This window comes from Bombyx mori, chromosome 17 (assembly GCF_030269925.1).
Source record: "Bombyx mori chromosome 17, ASM3026992v2".
In the NCBI taxonomy this organism is placed as follows: domain Eukaryota; kingdom Metazoa; phylum Arthropoda; class Insecta; order Lepidoptera; family Bombycidae; genus Bombyx; species Bombyx mori.
In genome coordinates, this window is record NC_085123.1 from 14,872,439 (window position 1) to 14,895,271 (window position 22,833).

Here is a 22,833-nt window from a genome sequence, read left to right on the forward strand (position 1 = left end):
AATTATAACAAATCACCCAACTTCACTCCTCGCGTTCCCGCCAAAGTCTAATTTTTTTTGTTTTTCAACCTAAGCATAACCTTACTTAATTACCTACCAACCTAATTATACGATCCTATTCCTAATCTTAAACTAAATGTGACCAAAATCCCATCGCGCAAGACATTGCTCATCGGAAATGGCGTTGGATAGGACACACTCTACGGCGCAGCGGAGTCAACGCAGCATCAATCGCGTTTGAGTGGCAACCGCTTGGCAGGAGAAGACCTGGTTGCCCTGTACACACTTGGCGACGCTCCGTAGAGAGTGAGATGAGGACTGCCAGCGTGACCTGGAGTGATGTCAAGGAGCAAGCGCAAGACAGGGTAAAGTGGAGACAGCTTGTGAGGGCCCTATATACCAGCGGGGTACCCTAGGACTACAACAACAACATTTCTAATCCTTCATAGTGAAAACGGTTCGTGAATACCTCTATGACAACATTCCAAAAAATATTTTTTTAGGTTTTTTTATTTTTTGTTATTGCCCTTGTAGGCAGACGAGCATACGGCCAACCGGATGGTGAGTGGTTACCGTTGCCCATGGACTTCAGCAATGCTAGGGGCAGAGCCAAACCGCTGCCTACCGCTTAAAAAACGTACGTACGTATTAAAATAAAAACAACAACTAAAAATGGATTAAAACGTTTTATTAGTATAATTAAAACAAACACAAAATCGAACTGTAGTGTTCACTTAAGAAACATGGCAATAGTATTCGAAAACTGAATGTCAATTCGTAATCTTACAAAAGTCTATTACGTAAATGTACACAGAGTTACACACATTACAAAATAATCTGCATTGCAGCCTACTAAACAATTAAGTATCAAAATTATCTTAAAATTACTAAAAATCACCTCGGGGCTTGTAAATAAAGCATAAAAAATACACAATTACTGTTAAAAATACTTCGCACTTTATTAAAAATTTGTGCTAATACACTCAAGAATAGGGTTGGGTCTTGTTTGATTTTTCATTAATACGCAGGTACAACAAATACAATTCTGTGAAAGGTTTCTATGAGAACAATAAGTATCTACTTAAAGTGGCCGAGTGATGAGTGTGCTTAGTGCGAGTTTTTTAACGTGCTCGATAGCGTAAAAGTTAACTTAAATTTGTATGCAGTTGGAACAGCGCCCCTAGCGGCAAACGTAGCCGAACGTTCCAACTCTACAAATTTGAGTTAACTTTTACGTTATCGAAAACGTTAAAAAATTCGCAATAAGCACACAGATAATAGGTGTTGTAGTCCTTTAGTTATATTTCTCATATAGGCGCATCTTCCCGTGGAGGTAGATGACGTAAGTTGCTTTATACGCGTGTTGTGAACAAGCAACCAGGTGACACCCGTGACGTCATCTAGACCAGCTTTGGATAGACGGAATAATTACAGCGCCTACGACTGGTGATACTTCGGCCCTTAGCGTACGTTAGCGGGGGAAATTCCCTCTACTGTAAGCTCTTGTCTATCACTCGCTTGGATCTATTAAATTCTCTCTCATTTGAGGTTAGTAAGGGATTTCGCTGCATCTTACAGAGATGAAGAATAATCCCAGAAACCGATTAATGAATTGGTAGCTATTTTCAGTACGTCGTGTCGGAAAATCAAAAAGTTGATTATAAATTAAATACTTAGTTAAGCTCGACCCAGCACGCGGCTGTATTTATTATACGTATGTAACTAATCACGAAGTTTCGATTTTTAAAAATCAAAATCCAAACACGCAAATTGTTTGAAGCTCTAAGTACAATAGGATTTAAAAAAGATTTTAAAGAGTTCTGAATTTTAATAAATCAGTAACTACATAAATACTGAATATGGATGTGGCGTCAGAAAAAAAATTTGTTTATAACTGCACAAACCAGTTACGTCAATTTTTGTCTTCTATTGGTTAATAGATTTTCTTTTTGTTTTCATTAGCTTTATTATTATTACCAAAAAAAAAAACGCATTTCCTCTCACCTTCACAAATTTCAAAATAGTAAGTAGTAAAGTAAGTCTGAATCAGTCATCAGTACTAATTAATGGTCGTATTTCGATGGCAATGCGAACGCTCACCTCGAAATAATGTCGCCTTTGAATGTCGATTAATGTAACCCACTAGAGATAATCGGGGTCTTACAACAATTTTCACATATAATCCTACAGAAAGTGTACCCGCTACTGTCGGTACTAATCAACGAGTTCCAGTGGTAGCATCCAAAAATAGATCAGAAAGAGGGTAGATAGGTTTATCTGTTCCCAACATCCTACCCACAGTCTTCAGTCTAACCATCGTCATGACGCTTGCAATACGCTGAAATATCGGAACCACGTTAAATGTGACACTTACGGCCCAATTAATATGCATTCGAGAATCAGCTGCCCTTGAGTGGTTAAGTCTCGTCCAAAGACGCTCGGGCAGCTCTTAAAAAATCCCATCCCTGGGTTGAGCCTTTGCTCGCCCAGATGTCTTGGTGAATCTGGAAAAGGCTCAAGGCCACTAGTAATCCTTCCTATCAAAAAAAAGTATGCAATGTAGATAACCACGAAAGTGTAAAGCAGAATGATTTAAGCTGAAAGCAAAACACTTGAGGACTTAAATTGAAACCTAAAGGTTTAAGCTCTTAGAAAACCTCGTCCCTCCTGGCTGAGCCTTTGTTCACCTACATGCCTTGGTGAATCTGGAAAGGGCTCAAGGCCACCAGTAATCCTTCCTTCCAAAAAAAATTTTGCAATGTAGATAACCACGAAAGTGTGAAGCAGAATGATGTAACTATACTGAGAACTTAGAACTTATATCTTAAGGTGGGTGGCGCATTTACCTACGTCGTAGATGTCTATGGGCTCCAGTAACCTTATAACACCAGGTGGGCTGTGAGCTCGTCCAACCATCTAAGCAATAAAAATAAAAAATAAAACTTAATCTGAAAGCAAACACTTGACGACTTAAATCGAAACCTCAAAATTTAATGTGCTATAATAATTTTGATTCCAGGGTCAGGCTCGCCGGCCGCGTCCTTGGCCAGGGGCGCGTTGCCGCACATCCTGAAGTTCTGGGTGTAAGGTATGACGCCAACAAGGACACCGGAAACGATCACCCATATACCAGCCAAGTAGAACGCCGCGTCCCATTGGCCGGTCGAATCTTTGAGAGCTCCTGAAATTAAAAATAAAATCATCCAAACGGAACCAACAGTCCAATATTAACTGTAATTTAACTAGCAATATCAGTACAGTTTAAAAAGGGATAATTGAGTCGACTATTATCAAAGCCGGCAATGTGACTTTTGGACAATTATTGGTAAATCAGAAAAACGAATTATTGACTTTGTATTCCATTGGCAGTCACAAAACTCTTCTGAACGACATCTTAGATAAATAACAGGTTAAGTATTAACCTTTATTTAATGCAGGTTTTGAACCGTAGTCTTTGAAGGAGACGATTATATTCAAATCAATCTGTATTGACATATCAATAACATTTTTTTGTCCAAATGCACAGATTGCCACCTTTGATAATAGACGACTCAATTATTATATTAAAAACAAGTTGACTCGTGATCAGGCTATTTGCCGGAAAGCAAGCATAGCCCAAATGATAAGACAGTCGCATAATGTAATTAAGAATATCTTAAATAAGCAACAGGTATATGCCTTGTCCTTTTCTCCTTTGCGGCAGAGAAGCAACATTAGAGAAGTTCGCACGGAGACACTAACTTCGATTTGATTTAGTGTAAGAAAGTTTTCCTTTTTTTTATTCCCATTTGTAGGCAGACGAGCATACCAGATGGTAAGTGGTCACCGTCGCTCAAGGACGTCAGCAATGCCAGGGGCAGAGCCAAGCCGCTGCCTACCATTAAGTACTCTCCACAAGCCTCGTTTGAAGAAGGACATGTCATAGCGCTCCGAAAACACCGTGGAGGGGAGTTCATTCCAAAGCCGGATGGTACGTGGCAAAAATGATCTTTGGAAACGCACTGTCGATGAACGCAGCGGTTCCAGATAATATCCATTTCCTTATTCTTATATCCATTTCAAATGAAAACTTTTTGAAGTCATAGTTCAATGACAACGTCTAAAGAGACTTATATGATGAAATGAGGTGATAAGCTCGACATACGAGTTTACATCGTTCCAAAACCTTGTTCGTTTCAAAGCACTCGTATATCGAGGTACCACTGTATAACTATAAACGGCCGTCTGGTGTAGTGGTAAGTGACATGGTCACTACAAAAGGTGGTCGCGGGTTCGAATCGCACTGAAGTATTGTCAAACTTTTGTTATTGCTTATAGTCAAATTGAAAATAGGTTAGTATTGTTTATCTTTAATATTACGAATATTTGCCTATAGTGTATAGTCTTGGCAAAATCTGTAACAATAGGACCATAATAATGTTGAAACTAATAATTCCAATTAATTATAGTCGAATTTCGACTACTGCGGGACCACTAGTATTATATTAATAGCAAAAAAAAACTATAAGCAAATACTAACCAGCTATAGGGGGACCAATCAGATGGCCAACGCCCTGACTGAGTAGCACCAGGCCATACGCCATAGTAAACCTTTCAAGCGCAATCAGCTCCACCAATATACTGGGCGTGTAAGAATATGAACTGGAAAACATCAATCCAAAAATCGCCGCGTTGATGGCTAGAACGTAGAAACTGGCCGGCGATGCCGGATCCAATACTCGTATCAGTACCGGGAACATTACTATCGATATGCCGCAGAATACGAGGCATATCGCGTAAGTCTTGGTCACGTTCACCCAGGGCAGATCGCCCATCCAACCGAGGCCCACCTGGAAGGTTCAAAGAAATCGTTGTCAAATATTTTTACTTATTTCAGATTTTGAATCCATATTATATTCATTAACATAATAACATTTCACTAAGAATCCAAAACTTAAATAAAAACTATAACAACAATTTCGGAACAAAATATAAATAAATAATAATAATAAAACACAAAATAGAAATGAATGTCAAAACTACCCTAACCTAAAGGCTGGTTTGGATCCAGAGTGCTCAACATGCACACGTGTCCAGTGTTGCATTATTGGACAGTCCAGATCCATCCACGATTCGAACAGCCGCGGGTAGCGAACATTGTAGATGTCTATGGGCTCTAGTAATCACTTAACAACAGGTGGGCTGTGAGCTCGTCCACCTATCTAAGCAATAAAAAAAATATAAAAAAAATAGCTGTTGGGACTGACCCGCACGCAGCGCATTATATATGTACATAAATATAGATATATAATATACGTGCATACTATTAGGTGCACAAATTGAGAAATAATTGTATTGAATTGCGTCCTTGTTTATCTTCAGATAATTTTGCAATGAGAGGCATAAAGTGCAAAATGTGAGTGAATTGGTAATTAAATGCATATTGCGTTAATGGACGTAAACACATGAGTTGTTTATGCACTAAATCGGTGGCCATGCCCAATTGGTCACAGAACCCCATACTAACTTGAGGTCTACGACTCAATGGTACTGTACACCGCTGTCGCAACCTTCAAACTGGTTTGTTTTGCGGTGGAAATTCTGTTTCTTTTGTTTAAACAATTAAAGTGATGATAATGTCACAATAACTCAAATATGCATTAAATTAAATCACTACCTGTATAAATAAGAAATAAAGTTAAACAGTCGCAAAATGTATTAACAAAGAATTATCGCAGGAAAAGAAACTGTTTGACATATCTACATACCTACGTGGATGCAACATTTTAGTTATGTTTCAACGGTCGTATTTTGTCCTTAGACTATTAAAGTGTTTATTGTGTTGTGTAGTATTTATCGTGTTGTCACGTTCCATTGCCGTTATTGTTTATCATAACAAATACGACTTTAACTGGTAATAACAATGAATGTCACAATGTATATAAAACAAAATGATCTACTAGTATAAGCCCGGACATAGTGTATACATTTTTGGCCTCATTAATCCCTTTCTAACACTCGCTTTAGATGTGGATAAAAGTTAAACAAATTTCCAGCGGTTTCCGCGACCATTACGAAATGCGTTCGCAGGGTTTCTAGAATGTGCTAGAATCTTGACAGACCGGCCTAAGCTGAAGTTAATGTTATGATGACAGATAATAAACGACAGATGAAGACAAATACCTACTAGAGCGGTTTTTGGCACAATCAAAATTATCATAACAGTTCTTTGTAGTAGATAACTACTTTCCAGGCCTGTGGTATTTTTGGAGTCCGTCGGCGAGGGGAACCACTTATGACGTACTTAAGCCACATGTGCGCGTTTTCGACACCCATACACACTTCGAAAACACACATTACCACCGGCCAGCTGTAGCCTTTATATCTCTTCATTGATATACCGCTATATTGATGGTGAAACAAAAATACTTTTTAACGACCTTTGTAGACATATGAGTACACGGCCCAACTTGATTGGTCACTATTGCCCAATGGACGTTAGCAATGGCAGGGGTACAGGCAAGCCAAATACTAGCGTTGAGGAATCTCCTAAAATTTCGCTTCAAAAAGAATGTGTCACAGCGACGGGAAACATTAAAAAAATAAAGTTCCAAAGTATGATGGTACATGATAAAAAAACCTCTGCAAACGTACTGTGGATGAACTGTTCCACTATAGATAAACTATGTTCTTGTGTATATATCCTATATTATACGCTTTATATCAACTTCACTTGTATGTATGTTTGTATGTTTGTAACTGACTCCTTTAGATGCGATTTTGACCCACTTTAAACAGCCAGATTTCATTCAAACTCTGTAAATTTAACGAGGACCGATGACAATTCAATATTTAAAAAAAATTGGAAAAATAAAATTGAAAAAAATTATTGAACAAATTGAAATTCAAATAACAAATTTAAAATAAATAATAGTTTAAAAAAACTAAAAAACACGTTTTATATAAAATTCAACTAAAAAATAGAAAATAAATTAAAATTGAAAACAGTAAAAAAAAAATTTTTTTTTATTGTAAAAAAAGCGTGGAGTGCATGGTGTTATTAGTTATACACAATATTTTTCTGACAGATGAGTCGACTATTATCAAAGCCGGCAATCTGACTTTTGGACAATGATTGGTAAATCAGAAAAACGAATTATTGACTTTGTATTCCATTGGCAGTCACAAAACTCTTCGGAACGACATCTTAGATAAATAACAGGTTAACTATTAACCTTTATTTAATGCAGGTTTTGAACCGTATTCTTTGAAGGAGACGATTATATTCAAATCAATCTGAATTGACATATCAATAAAAAAAATTTGTCCAAATGCACAGATTGCCACCTTTGATAATAGACGACTCAGATATGAGTAGAAGAATTATTATTTCAATAATATCTTAAAAAGCACCCTTAAAAAGCAAAGCATTTTTACTATAATACTTACTATTCCAATTATGGTAGCAATGCCAAAAGTGCTCAGTAACCAAGAGCCGTCTACTTCGGAGTAGCCCCGCATCTGCATGAAACTGGATATGTAGAAGTAAGGTACTATGAACCATATGAACAGCACCAGCGTGGATAAGTTCATCATTAGGAAATGGAACTCCGTGAACATGTTGAAATCAAATGTTTTGTTGATCGTGTCTATTAGTCGTCGTCCCCATGTCTAAAATATAAATAATACATCGTCTTTTATAATACGTCGTCTTTTCGCATTAAAAGTGTACAATTTCCAAAAATAATCGAAATTGAGTTAATACGCGGAATCATTTGGTATCACCAGTATTTTTCTCATAAATACTGTCAAAAGAGTGCAGTTTAGTGTTAGTTTTTTTTTAGTTTACCTATATTTTAACTACTATTAACAAAATTAATACATAATTTTATCTTACTTTAAAAAACAGATAATGTAACTGGTGAAAACTAAAAAATAAATGTTTTAAAGATGATTAATATTAAAAATATCATATGTCAATATGATACAAAACCTTTAAAACACTCTCCTGTAAAATTTTGTAAGTTTTGAGATTATACAGTTTTAATTTTTATTTAATTAATTTAATGCGAGAAGACAATATGTAAGATTCGTGCGAACAGAACCTGAGAGAAAACGGTTAGAAAGGGAGAAAGAGAATAATAAATAAAATCCTGCTGGCTGAGCTTTTGCTCGCCCACCCGTCCTGGTGAAACTGGAAAGGCCTCTGGGCAACAAATATACCTCAATCGTAAAAAAAAAACAATAAATGCGCAAAAGTGAAATAGTTTTAATACAGTTTTAATGCGAGAAGACGACGTGTATGTCGTTTGAAGGCAGAGTTTAGGGTAGCGGTCTACCCCGGAGAACATATCGTGTTGGACTCAGTTTTCAGAAGTCTGTCCGGTCGGTGGAATGAACAACATCTTATGCTCAGCTCGCACGACTCTGCCGAGGTGATGACGTCACCGTCGCTTGCATCTCATTGACAATTCAGCTTCTATACAGGTAACCCTCAAATAACACGGTATTTTACAATACGGTTTCACTCTAAAAAAATCCCCAAAACCTTCTTTAACAAGGTACATGAACCACACGATAGCGAGATTTTCGTTTAAAATTATTTAGAAAATTACTTTTTGCGCTATGAATACACAATACATGGGAATAAATGAAATTTTACTGCGTATTTTCTTATGTTTAAAAGATAAAAAAAACACATAAAGCCTTAGTTACGATGTTTCATTCAGAAAAAATACTCTCCTTTTTGTACTGGCTTCTAGTCTCATACAACACGAGACTTTGCAGAAATGTCTCTGCCTTGTTATAGGAAGGTTACATGTACTATAATAGATCTCTCGGACATATAAACAAAAACAAAAATGATTTGGATCCATTTCTGAAAATGTGACCACTCTGATAAAACCAGTGACAAAAACACAGTGTGTGGGTCAAAAGATCATCAGTCTTTTTGTGATTTGATTTTGTACGCACTATTCTCCATGATCAGTGATTTCCAATTACATGATTTATTGAGACAAAATTACAACGACAAGTAATTAAGATAATGTCAACTAACTTACAGATACGATCGATAAATATAATCGACTAAGAAATTAAACTGATAAGTAAAACGATTTCTTTGTTCACGGATTCAAATAATACGGTAATCGCAATTAACATGCCCGATTACGGAAAACCAATTCTTTTAGTAATGTTCGTATCGCACGTAGATAAGATTCTGAAGATTGACTACTTTTCCAAAGAAAAAAATTCTCTCATATTAGACTGTTTATTAGGAATATGCGACAGAATCTACTGAGGGAGATTTATAATAACAAATCAGGTAGCTTACCTTTTCCTCGTGGTCTTCAACGGACCACATAGAATTTCTATAAATATCTGGACAAGACGACGCACGGAGTTTGTACTTGGCAATGTTCATCATTGCCCCGCGATGCATTATCGAATTCCTGTGCACCCTTATCTCTCTGAAATAATGATGATCGGTTTGGATCTGTCTCGAGAACCAAGCCTGCCGTTCAGCTTTCGGTATTATGACCTTGTTTTCTGGTATCGGTTGCAGTAACTTCTCCTTCACAACGTCCAGCTTAGATGCAAAGTCTTTCTTCTCTTTCTTACTGAGTTTCAGCTTCATGGACATTTTCACTGGTTTCGCTTTGGACGGGGGCGGTTCTGTGGGTAGTTTCTGTTCGGAATTACTCCTTAGTGCAAGTAATGATGGATAATTCTGTAATACTATGTTATAAAGTCGCTTGTTTGATATAAGCTGGTCTAATACTTCTGCTGGTACCTGAAATATAGGCAGTTTAATGATTTAGAGGATCAAAGGTATAAAATTAATTCATTAATATTATGGATCATTTAGTTATGTATAATTTTTTTATGTAGGTATGTCTATGAGTTTTACGGTAATAACTTATGAAAACCACGTCCCTACTGCTTATATATTTTTTGTCATTGTCGCTCTTGCTACATGCGTTTTCAATTATAATACTTATAGTTATAGAACTTTAGTGTAAACAATATTAATAATTTAGGGTACCTTTTCGCTTTGCTTCAAAAACGTAGGTAAATTTATCACTGAGCTAACTTTATGGTTGGAAAGATCCGCATTAGCTTTTGTAGCAGCCTCCAAGCTTTCCGCTTCGGCAATCGACGCGACTAATGCCGTTAGGATATATTCCGGTGTCTCACCACTCTTTATCATTGTCTTAATTTCCTCGACTCCAGGGTACATGGACTCCGCTCCACCAGACTTTGCAGATCTAGCCGAGATCGACATAGAACTGGAAGCTCTCTTTGCCTTACTCAACTGTCTTTGCTTTTTTTGTTCCAGAATCAGCCATTCAGGGTCCCTCATGAGCATACCACACACGCACACGTTTAGTACCGTGCCAGCGAGTAGTAGTAAGGCACCTCTCCAACCGTATTCATCAAGTAAGTAGGTCGTCAAGGGAGAGTAAATAAATGTTCCAAAGCCAACTCCGCACGAGCCGAGCCCGACGGCTAAGTTACGGCGCTTTTCAAACCAAAACGCTATTGATACGACAGCTGTAACATACAATAGTCCCATACCTAATCCAGCCATTATACCATAAGTAACATATAAGACTTCAACGGAATTGCTGAATGATGCAGCAACGAATCCGATTGTAGACGCAACCCCGCCAACTATAGTCATATTCTTGCATCCGTATCTGTCGACTAAAGCACTCATAATTGGCCCAGCGATCAATGGAACGGATATAAACAAACTTCCGATAAGCGAAGTTTTCGCTTCGCTGGTCTCGAAGTAAAGGACGAACTTGTCATTTATCAGCCCGTAAGAAAATGCCAGGCCGTCTGCTACTGTCGCTACTAGAAATGAAGCAGCCACAACCACCCAGCCCCAACCGCCATCTGGTATTTGCGGAGTTGACTCCGGCGGTGGTCCACTAGAACATATACTATCTGCATCTCCTAGCCCAAAGAACTTTACACCTTCATTAGTTGATGTCGCATCATCTTCTTTCCCGTCTTTATAGTAACCAACCGTCAAGTTATTTCCGTCATCTTTTCTATCTGAATCTTGAGTTCCCTCATCTTTCTTCAAATCTACACCATCAATAAACTCTATATTGTCCTTCTCTAATAAAGGAGACGTAGTCTTCTCCTCTTCAGACGGAACTTTATGCTCGTACTTGAGATACTTCTCATTACCGGCGACTCCATTTGCATATGTACGTTCCGTGTCCATTAGTCAATGGAGCGACCACGAACAGTGCTTAATGAGCACGCAGACTTGAGTCCTCTAAGGACGTCGAAACTACCGAAACTGGATATAAAATCCAACTAGACGAGACGTCTACGTGGAGGTGCTTAGTTCTCTTGACCCGTATCTTAATCTTGGATCTCTAGCTGAGTAACGACAAGGCTTCTTTGAGATGCAGAGTGTCAGGGCGCAGGGGTTGTAGCTTATCGGGTACATCAAGGACCGGCTAGTCCTCGATCTCACACTCCCGAAAAGAACACTTTCGTAGCTGTAATTGTTTTTGTTCATGAACGTCGTGAATCTCTTTGACATGAAGAATTAAAGTTTCGTGCTGTATCCTCTTAGAGACATTTCAGAACTTCAATCATGAATATACCAGAATCTGAAACAATAGAACATGTTTTATTTTCATTGAACCTAAGTATTTAATCTAGCCGTTATTTCCTTGCCGCGTACCATTCGACTCTAACATGAACCCTCATTTACGAAGTTTCCCGAACTTTGTGATATTACTTCTTCAAACGAGCTTTGAGGAGTATTTAGCTGCAGGTATCGTTTTTTATTGAGCTGGAGTTCCTGATGTCTACGCGCGACGGTGACTACTCATCATCAGCTAAGCCTTCGAAGACAATAAAAGATTTAATATGATTCAACATATCTACACCTTCAATGGTCTAGTAGTCATTAGCTTTGACAGTAATCAATAACAAAGTTGATTGTTGACTAGAGTGATTTTGTTCATTATATTCGGCATTCCTCTCGTATTTTAAGAATTCATAACACAGGAGAAGATCCATAAGAAAGCCTTTAAATGTGGCCCGTAAAATGTATTTTAATGGAAGCCGCTTCCATTCTGTGCGCTCCTGTGACCATTATTCATTTCAAAAACAGCTTTATTATTTACTGTAAACTTTGCAAGCATAAATTTATATTCTAAAAACTTTTTTTAATAATCGATTAAAACTATTGTTTTCGCTTAAATTTTTCACAGAACAATTTTGACAACTTATAATACCCGTGAATGTTGTATTTTTCCTACCTAATCCTAGTTACCTCGAAGGGTTATATAACTTCACCTGACGTGATGTATCTTTCAAGCCGCATCTTCATATTTACAAATGAATTAATATAAGTATAATAAATTAATTAGTTATCTTCAGAATTGTAACAGAAAACCATTAGGTATTCACCTACATACATATTTTACAAGAAACAAATTCTTTTGTTTCGAAGATTAGGTATTTGTATTTTTTTAAAGACAGAAAGACTGGTTGCCGGTTGAGTCATTCATTATGATAATTAAGTTAGTGACTAATTCTAGAGCGTCCATATAACATAGAATTCATAAGACGCTTGTGAACGAAACCAACTCTGCGGCGGCACCGATGTTTCTGATAAAAAGACCGGTTCCATTTCCCACCAAAAAAAAAAACAAAAAGTATCACAAACACGCGCCGATGACGAAATGTCGTCTCAAGAAAACCGAAAAAGTCACGTTGCTTGATTATTTTATTTCTTAAAGTCGTCGAGTCCACGGAATGATAAAGTACATATTACTATACCTTACCTATTCTTAGCCGCTCCCAAAAGACAAGATATACATATGCAAATTAAACTATTTCTTAGTTATTATTTATTACTTGCGATAATTTCGTTGTTCAAATGAGCATTACGTAAAACTGTATTTGCTGCAATAACCAACTTCCCTGACCATATCCAACATTTGCACAAGAATAATGAGATTTACAGCTCGCATGTCAACGAACGGAAAAACACGACGAGGTTCAGTTGAAAGTGGTTAGAACCGGTTTCGCGACCGACGCCATTGCATCGTTACCAATTAAACTTACCAACGCATACGAATGCAAGGTATCAATTTGCATTGAATGAGCGTAAATACGCATATTAAAACGCATTCAGAATGATATGAACACTGAATATTTGAGAATCGTCTCAAATACTTAGCAAGAATTTTTTTGTAAACTAACTAAACATATTTCGAAGCCACTACTACTACACGGAGATAATCTTTCCGGTTCTGTTGCTAAATAAATGTAATGTAAATGTAAGTAAGGTGGATTTTATGAAAATTTAAGTCGATTCGTTCATGTTTCAATCATATTCCTCCTATTAACTAATCGATACCGCTACATTTACTTTATGAAGCTACCTTGGTTTTTATCTGTTGAACGACTAAAAACACAAGGAGAAGAGATAAAATAAACTCGCGTTTGATAAATGAATTTACTGTCGTACAAACATTGCTATCAGGAAACGCCGAAATTGTAGAGGTTAACGCCCCCGAAAACAAAGTCAAGGTTGTTTGAATGTAGGTCGCATGACTTGAAGCGATCTAATATTAAAGCAATAAATACTAAATTTCTTTGACCGCGAAACCGAGCCCATCCATGTAATTGCAAAAGAAGATACATTTCTATCTTCTTTTTTTTCTATTTAAGCTGGGTAGCCTTGAGAGGCTATGCCAGCGTAACCCTAACGTGTAGGTGAGCTCTCGAGGTTCAAACATCTGGACGTTGCTAATACTAGCTCTAGCAAGAGCAGCGCTTCGCAGAATCTACCACCGGATCGGAAACGCGACCCACTGAGAAGATCCGGCGAGAAACTCAGTGGGCTTTGTCTATGGGTTAGTTTACTCGCGAACCCCTCGTCGCAAGCAACGGGTTCGACGAGAAGGTATTTCTATCAAATGCACTGCGGTTTATACGATATTTTTTATCGGTATAGATGAGTCACACGAAATGTACTGATAATACATCAAGGTCAAATACTATCGAAGCCCACATTAAAATGAAGTTTCTATTGCGTTATACGACCAGAAACCTGCCGTAAGATTATTAGGAAGCAGCAGCTACGTGGTGATCACCCATAACATCAGACCGCTGAGTTTTTCGCCGGATCTTCTCAGCTCGGCTCCTAATGTCGATCCGGTAACAAACGCATTCGCGAAGCTACTTTGAATTACCAGGCCTCATTGGCCCGAGCTGTTATTGGCAAACCCCTCCCCTTCTGGTGAAGCTGGAAGGGTCCCCCGCCACTAACCTTCCATACCAAAGGAAACCCTAATGTCATTTTTTTTTCGTAATATTTACATTGTAGAAATCACGCTTTCTTGGGGATTCGGTAACGACTGAACAATAAAACATTTACTTCTTCCAAACTTTAAATGTAGGTACGTAGATATTTCGAAAAAGGCTTAAGAGCCGTGACTTTATGTCTTCGATGTATACCTTAGGAGCTATGAGAGAGCATATACATTACATCGAAACGTTAGGAAAATCAAAGACGTTTAAGCACGACCCTATCGTATTCATCTTTGTAATCCTACAAAATGACGTAACGCACATCTCCAAAGCCCTGTTCAAAGAACAAGTCCTGATCTAGCTGTCAGTTAACATCCACCAATCCACTGACAAAGAATCCAATAAGGAAACACTCAATTATGAAATAGCTGCAAAGATCCAGTCAACACTAAAATCAACCTCTTCTCAACATTGACACGGATAGCTTTACGTGTACCAATAATTACATCCGTTGTTGGCAAGATAATTGAAGATTATGGTTACTTATACCGTTGAGAACAGAGGATTGGACCTATTTGATAATAGCGTGACAGATATTTGCCGTGCCGCACACTGTCCTTCCGTATCTCTACGGTAAGTTTTTATATGTCTTGAAGGCGAGCACTTGATCCGGGATAATACAAAATCGGGGGTTCTGCACCTAAGCCTTCATACGTACGGACCAGTATGGCATGCTCTTAGCCTACAGACCCACTGAGTTTCTCACCGGATCTTTTCAGTTGGTCGCGTTTGCGATCCGATGGTAGATTCTGCGAAGCACTGCTCTTGCTAGGGCTAGTGTTAGCAACGTCTTACGTCCTTAGGTTAGAGCGCCGTGAGCTCACCTACTCGCTCGGTGACGCTGGCGTAACCTTCTAATGTTACCAGCTAAGGTAGGAAAAAAGTGTATGCGCCCGAGCTTAATGAAATAATAATGTCAGTGTGCGATAACTGCCTTCTCTAGTGGCTAATACTACTAAACCATCATCCGTCCGTAGTGGGTAAACGTTTATAATAAATATCCTCAGCCATTTTTATAAACTTCATTGAAATTCTGTACAATATTTTATATACTCGAATATAAGCAACTTAGTTACACAATTATTTATTAGGTACAGAAATGCATTCAGAAAACAAGGTATTTTGACTTGTGTATTTGGCGCGACGCCCGCTTCTTCAAAAACAAGAATAATATTTTTTTTCTCCGTCTTATTGCCACAGTTTATAAAGAACAGTGACTTAATACGTAAGATTCAACTTCTAAACCATTCATTTTAGTTTCTTCATGCAGTTTTTTAAAATAATTCTAAAGCGAGAGTAATGTACCCGCAACCAGATTTTAAAAGGAAATGTTATTTTTCGCATTGCTTGTAATTAAAGTTTGGTCGAAAATGAAAGAAATCGGAAGTGACCAATAAAAAAAATTAAGATGATGTTGAACTTCATTATAAAATGTACAGTTTAAATGGCTAATAAACAAGCAACGCCAATCGAAGCCATATTAAAAATGAACTCCTAAAGAAACTTATTATTAGAGATATACTGTAGCGCAAAAAGACATGGTAATTGCGTGCAACATTCGTACGCCGCGCCAGTCCGAAATCTGCTGCAGCGTCAACTTATTCCATAAACACCGAGACCTTTTTTTTATAGCCTAGATGGGTGGACGAGCTCACAGCCCACCTGGTGCTGAGTGGTTACTGAAGCCCTTAGACATCTACAGCGTAAATGCGCCCCCTAGCTTGAGATATAAGTTCTAAGGTCTCAAGTATAGTTACAACGGCTGCCCCGCCCTTCAAACCGAAACGCATTACTGCTTCACGGCAGAAATAGGCGGGGTGGTGGTACCTACCCGTGCGGACTCACAAGAGGTCCTACCACCAGAGACCCGGTATTTCTCAAAGACGTTTTTGAAGTACCTACTAGATTATTAAAGTACTAGATTATAAAATCGTTAGGGTACAGTGTGATCATACATACATAATATATTATATGAGATTGCGTTTGTTGTAGCCATATAACAAAATGATTTCCCTTTTATCAATTAATTATTAAACATTTTTATTAATAACTAGCTGACCCGGCAGACTTCGTAGTGCCTCAATCGATAAATAAAAGATCTAAACTTTTGTATAAAATAAACTTAAAACAAACAAAAGACGGGGGATTTTTTTTTTAATTCCGAGCTTTTTCATATTTATCTACCTTTTAAACCTTCTCTGAACTTCCACAAATAATTCCAGACCAAAATCAGCCAAATCGGTCAAGCCGTTCTCGAGTTTTAGCGAGATTAACGAACAGGAATTCATTTTTATATATGTAGATAATTAATGATTTGCAACCATATCAATGACATTGACAAACTAAACGATTGACTGCAATACAAGAATAACTCAAGGGAACTTGACGTCATAGCCACATAGTGCACTTGCAGAGTTTTCCTATATACAAATTTCTATATAAATATAAAATTTGAAATAAGAGAGAGAGAGAGAGAGAGAGAGAGAGAGAGAGAGTATTCTTTATTGTACACCAAAAAACAAATAAACAAATAAGCAATACATTTACACCTGATATTCCTGATAAATTGACTATTATGATTTATGACATAAATAAAAAAATAAGTGAAAGATTTTTTATATATATTTTTGAGGCGTCTCCTCAAGACTCTCCATCATTTGCCTACGTAGGATTTTAGAGTTTTCTCTCACGTTGCGAGGAAAAAGGGTGACAATCTCGAGACTTTTCATCACCGGAAAAGTGGAAGGAAAGAGGCCTAGGGGGCGCAGTCCCATGCGCTGGTCCGATCAGATTAAGACGACTTTGGAATCCACCATCAATGTCGCTATCCAATGCGCGGAGGACAGGAGTGAATGAAGGAACATAGTCCTAACAAAAGTGCTCCGTAAAGGTCACGACCCTCAGCACTGAGGAATACGACGCACGGAGGAGGATATTTTTATAGCAAAACGTGGTTATTATATTATATATTATTTGAATACAAATCGATTTTTGTTCTAAGTTGTTCTACTGTAACACGTACACTGTGTGTTGTATGGCACTTATGGCAGCCAGACGAATAAAAAACAATCCATGTCTACTGTTTTTTTGTGGAAACGTATGTCGACATTTGTTGACACATCACGTCCGCTGGGTGCCTATTATTTACGCTTCAATTTTCAACTGACGATGGTGAGTTTCGATAGATCGGAAACAAAGAGTCGATTGCCAGCAGAGATCTTAATATACATACTCACAGAATTACAATGAAATACCGATCTCGAACGATAGCTCATTATCATATCCGATCCTGTAGACCGAATGGTAAGTAGTCGACGTCGCCCAAAACACGTCATTACGGATCCTCCCGATCCATTAACGGTGCTTTTAGGTACCACAACCACCGGTCACCGTCCTCGCCGAACCCGTCGCTCGCGACGAAGGGCTCGACGAGCGAATTAATCCACAGATACTGCTCAACCTTAGTCAGCCCACTGAGTTTCACGCCGGATCTTCTCAGTGGGTCGCGTTTCCGATCCGGTGGTACATTCTGCGAAGCACTGCTCTTGCTAGGGCCAATGTTAGCAACACACCCGGTTTGAGCCCCGTGAGCTCAACTACATGTTAAGGAGAAGCTGATATAGCCTCTCAAGACTATCAGCATAGGTAGAAAAAAAAAAGCTCATTACGAATGTGGGAAAACTAGCAGAAGTCAGTGAGAAGTCAATGAGAAGCCAGTGAAGTTAGTAAGTGTTCGTGTTTTGTCCTTTTTTCCCCTCCTTATTCGCTAGTAGTTTAGGGTCTATTCCAGCTTCGCACGCACGGATAGATCAGCTCACGGGCTCAACCTGAGAGAATTTGCTAACACTAGCAAGAGCAGTGCGAAAGCTCTACCATATGTGGGCCTTTTTAGCGTTCGCACGTTGGCACTACTGTTTGAACTACAGGGTGGTTTTATCACTAAAGATTGAGAAACTTAAATAGCACTGCAATAAGGACTTTAAACTCATTCCATAAGCCGGATGTCTACGTTACTATGTTATGGTCTTCGGTAACCGCCCCCCCTCTTCTCAGTGTGTCGCGTTTCCGATCCGGTGGTAGATTCTGCGAAACACTGCTCTTGCTAGGGCCAGTGTTAGCAACACACCCGGTTTGAGCCACGTGAGCTCACCTACACGCTAGGGTAAAGCTGACATAGCCTCTCAAGGCTATCAGCGTATGTAGTGAAAAAAAAAAGGTATCCGCCTTGCCTATTTAAGTGTGTTTCACTACAATGTGTACACGTCATCTCGGATCCTCCTGATCCACTAACGGTGCTTTTAGGTACTTCAAGCACCGGTCACCGTTCTCGTCGAACCCGTCGCTTGCGACGAAGGGCTCGACGAGTAAATTAACTCTCAGACACAGCCCACTGAGTTTCTCGCCGGATCTTCTCAGTGGGTCGCGTTTCCGATCCGGTGGTAGATTCTGCGAAGCACGACTCTTGCTAGGGTTCGTGTTAGCAACATCGTCAGGTTTGAGCCCCGTGAGCTCACCTACTAAAGTTAAGGCTACGCTGAAATAGCCGCTAGGGCTATCAGCTTAGGTAGGATAAAAATAAAAAAAAAAAAAAAAAATACAATGTGTTCTTATTTTTCGGATTTTTACGTAGTAATAACTTTAGGATCAAACGAACGATTACATAACCAAAAAGAAGTTTCAGTCACAAATTCCGTCAGTTGATAATCTAAGAAAATTCGAATTCAATTAAAATCCAAAACTAACCTTCGTAAATCAATGCAATTAATTGCATTAGACTTGAGAACTATCTAATCTGGCACAGGCTTGCGAAATACAAACATTTATCTGTTTACTGGAAGACAGCGTTGTCTCAAGGAGAGTTATTCCCTAAATAGCACAAAATGGCGACAGCTGTGACGTCATTTGGCAAACTGTATCCATTAGCTTTGCGAATTTCGAAGTCTCGATAATTTATTTGGTTTGAATGATTTACTGACTTTGTAGTAATTAGATTAATTATATTTACCCACTATTTTTGGGATTTAGAGAATTATTCGCGTCTCAATTGTTGTGTTTTTGTTAAATACCTACTTACATCTGACGATATGGGTGGTATGGATATTCATTTGTAGAAAGTGTATTATCTAGTACACAATTAGTACGTACCTACATATAGAGGAGGGAAAGGCTCTTTATTTAGTTTAAGCGACATTTCGCTTTATACGCGACATTTATCTTTGTAATTAAAGGTGCGTTTTATTTAGTATTAGAATCAACAGTTCGATGTTTTTCATTGAACTTCAATTAAGTTTACTCCATTCAAACAGCTGAAGAAGTTTTTTGTGGTGATATTATTTCCAATTTTTTAAACTCTTAATGGCTTTCAAGTTGCAAAAATATCGCATAATCCACGAAGCCTTTCACCCTTCGACATAATAATCAAAACGGTACCTATAATCTCGCATTTTTTATTTGTTAATATTAATAAACATTAACATTAGGAAAAAGACTAAGGTACAAGACGTAACTCTAAAAATAAAAAGGCTAAAATGGAAGTGGGCGGGACACATGGTCAGATCAAAAGAAAAATGGAGCAAAATAACCACACATTGGTACCCAAGGGAAGGCACGAAGAAAAGAGGCAGGCAAAAAAAAAGATGGGCCGATGATATCAGGCAGGTTGCGGACATAACATGGAGTAGAGTAGTCAGAGAGAGATCAGAATGGAGTAGGTTAGAGGAGGCCTTTGCCAACTAGCAAACGAACTTACAGAAAGAAGAGAAGCGCCAAATACGTGAACAATTTCAATTTTGTAAAATACATAATATACATATCAATATAAGTGCAATAATATAAGAAACTTAATTGTATATCTGTTGTCCGAATAAAAGGCTTTATTATTATTGTTATTAATAAATTTATTGTGTCTACGAATCGGGAACACCTCAAATATATCTAAGTATGTATATGATTAGTAATTACGTATCCATTTCATATTTCATGCTGTATATTTTAGTAATAAAGCGTGGAATTTTCCACTGACTTGTCTAATTTCTGTGACGAATCTATGTATTATGACAGTAACATCAAAATGCTTCAAAGAATAGACGACCATAAAATTCATAAGCTCAGAAATACACACATCAACCGTAGCTAGTAAAATAACAATAGCAACATTATTCTGTTTGAGATATCAGGTTGTTAATAAAAACATCTGCTACCGTTTGCGTGTTTTTTCTTTCGCGTGAATATTTTTCTCGTCTTTAATTTGTAATTTAATCTTTCACACTAATTCTGATCTTTTCTTTCTGGGCCACGGCCGTACCACGGCGGACTTGCTCCCGCCAAATGGGAGTGACTAGAGTAATTTAACCCGGGTCAAAAACCGGTTAGACTAAATCCTAACCTACAATACCGATTAAGAGTTTGGGAGGCTTAAAAACAAAGTAAAGGTTTTTTACTGAGCGAGGGAAATTGTTAAATAGAGCGACAGTCCGAATCTTGTTGTTCTTGGAACTTGTATTTATGCAAGATTATCTTGAAAATGACGTAAGCGAGATTCAGTCACATATTTTGTGGTAATGATAGCTACCGCCACAACTCTGTTAACCGATTTTAACTTCGGCGTGGATATAACTACAAGTCGACCGTATTATGATGATAAAAGATCAACATTGATAGGCCCTAATCTACTAGAGATCTTGAGGAATCAGTCCAGATGCTAATCAGTAGAAACAAACAAAGGAATACGGTTTAACAATATCTTATTTAGTGCTATTGTGTGTGCTTATAGCGACGTGTTCGTCAAAAGAGGATATGATAAAAACATATTTTCACCTCAGCAACTCAAACATGCCGCTTTTGCAGCGTCTGTGTTGTGAACAAAACGCGATTTTGATTCGAGCGGCGGTCAAAAAGTAGCTTTTTAATTTTTCAATCTTCAGTGCCACGAATTGACATTGTTCAGCCATAAATTTGAAACATTCGAATTTTACTGTGCTCTGTCTCTTTCACGTGCATATAAAAAAGCGAGTGAAAAAAGCAAACCCCCTCGAAATTCGATTTTGGAGAAAAAGACTTCATTACATCCAACGCCCGCAAAGAAAACTGTAAATCATACGAAACTTAAAAAAATGGAGTCCTAACTATTAAACGCAAAACTGTATGATTTATTTTAACAAGCCTTATTAATGCTCATAACGGGTTTCTCGAATCCATACTACGATTTATGAACTCAAATCAATACTATAATTTCTACCACACGGCCGGGCCCACGCATTCAATTGGTCAATTGACTCTCGATTACTTTGTATTTATAGAACACAATTACTATTTATTGCTATGAGCGAAATAACGTCTCTCGTCTGGACCAATATAGATAATAAATTATCATGTTGGATGCGTCCATGACAGATGTTTATTAGCGAAGCGGTTGTTGCTACTTCGAAAGACTATCCTTTCATTTTTTGCATTAAATTCACTGGAAGGATATTGAAACTCTTCACACGTCTGCTTAGCGATGCCTGCAGAAGTCACAACGTACTCATCCGCTTTGAGATATGAGGTCTTTAGTCGCTATTATATTGGAATGGTCTCAAAAATATTTCGAAGGGTATAAATTTATTTAGTTTAAACGACATTTTTGCAACTTTACAGGAAAGCCATTTTAAGTTTGAAATTTAAAAAAATATTGTTACGCCGGTAAGTATTCGCCATCTATCGCCAATTAGTCGATCGAATATCGAAGGATCTAGTAGCATCTAGAACGCTCGAGAAGTACAACGCCATCTATTGTCAGATAGCGGAAACATAATACTCGACTTGTCTGAAATATTTTCGATAATTCTAGCGATGTGGTATCGGCTGTAAAATGAGATTGCACGCAGTCGGTCAGTAATCGGAACTACTCGAAGCGAAACAGCGAACGGATCACCTGAAGCGAAGCGGAAGAAGCGAATTGAGAATTTTAAAGTGTTTGTAAAATGTTTTAAGTGTGTTTTAAGCAAAGATCATTGTGTTTCTATGATCTGTGGTTCTAAGCGATAAATACAGTTTTAAGTTGTACTTTGGTGGAACATTTATTCATCCCGAACCCAAGCGCGTAGCAATATCATGACAAAAAACTTCTTCAGCTTGAATTTCAATGAAATAAACATAATTGAAGTTCAATTAAAAATATTGAACTGTTGATGCTAATACCAAATAAAACGGACCTTTAATTATAAAGATAAATGTACTAGTGTATCAAGCGAAATGTAGCTTAAACTAAATAGCCTTCACCCCCTAGATTTAATACTAAGCAATCATTTCATGACCTCTGTGTTGTGATTGACATCAATTGTTCGTTATGAAAATCAGGTATCGTCAATAATCACTACTTGTCCCACCAGCAATATAATTGTAAATAGACTCTACATGCTTTAACAAAAACCGACTTTAAACAGAAAAAAAAAAAACCGAAATAAATTAATATACACTAAAAAGAATAATCATCAAAATCGATTCACCCAGTCAAAAGTT

The 22,833-nt window shown here is 37.8% G+C and overlaps 1 protein-coding gene across 2 annotated transcripts in view; it reads right to left on the reverse strand.

Annotated features, from left to right (window-relative positions):
* Positions 1-667: 667 nt before the first annotated feature.
* The window catches only part of LOC101742255 (monocarboxylate transporter 14), a 33,864-nt gene continuing 11,698 nt past the window's right edge, over positions 668-22,833 (reverse strand). The window contains exons 1-6 of one of the 2 annotated variants that reach the window (XM_062673456.1): positions 12,801-12,942; positions 10,025-11,615; positions 9,314-9,772; positions 7,429-7,650; positions 4,520-4,829; positions 668-3,181 (exon numbers count right to left, since the gene is read on the reverse strand). In XM_062673456.1, coding sequence (XP_062529440.1) covers positions 2,991-3,181; positions 4,520-4,829; positions 7,429-7,650; positions 9,314-9,772; positions 10,025-11,218 — 2,376 coding nt within the window. In that variant the 5' untranslated portion in view covers positions 11,219-11,615; positions 12,801-12,942 and the 3' untranslated portion in view covers positions 668-2,990. Of the gene's footprint in view, positions 3,182-4,519; positions 4,830-7,428; positions 7,651-9,313; positions 9,773-10,024; positions 11,616-12,800; positions 12,943-22,833 lie in introns of those variants that run through there. The other variant, XM_012690786.4, reaches the window with a different exon arrangement.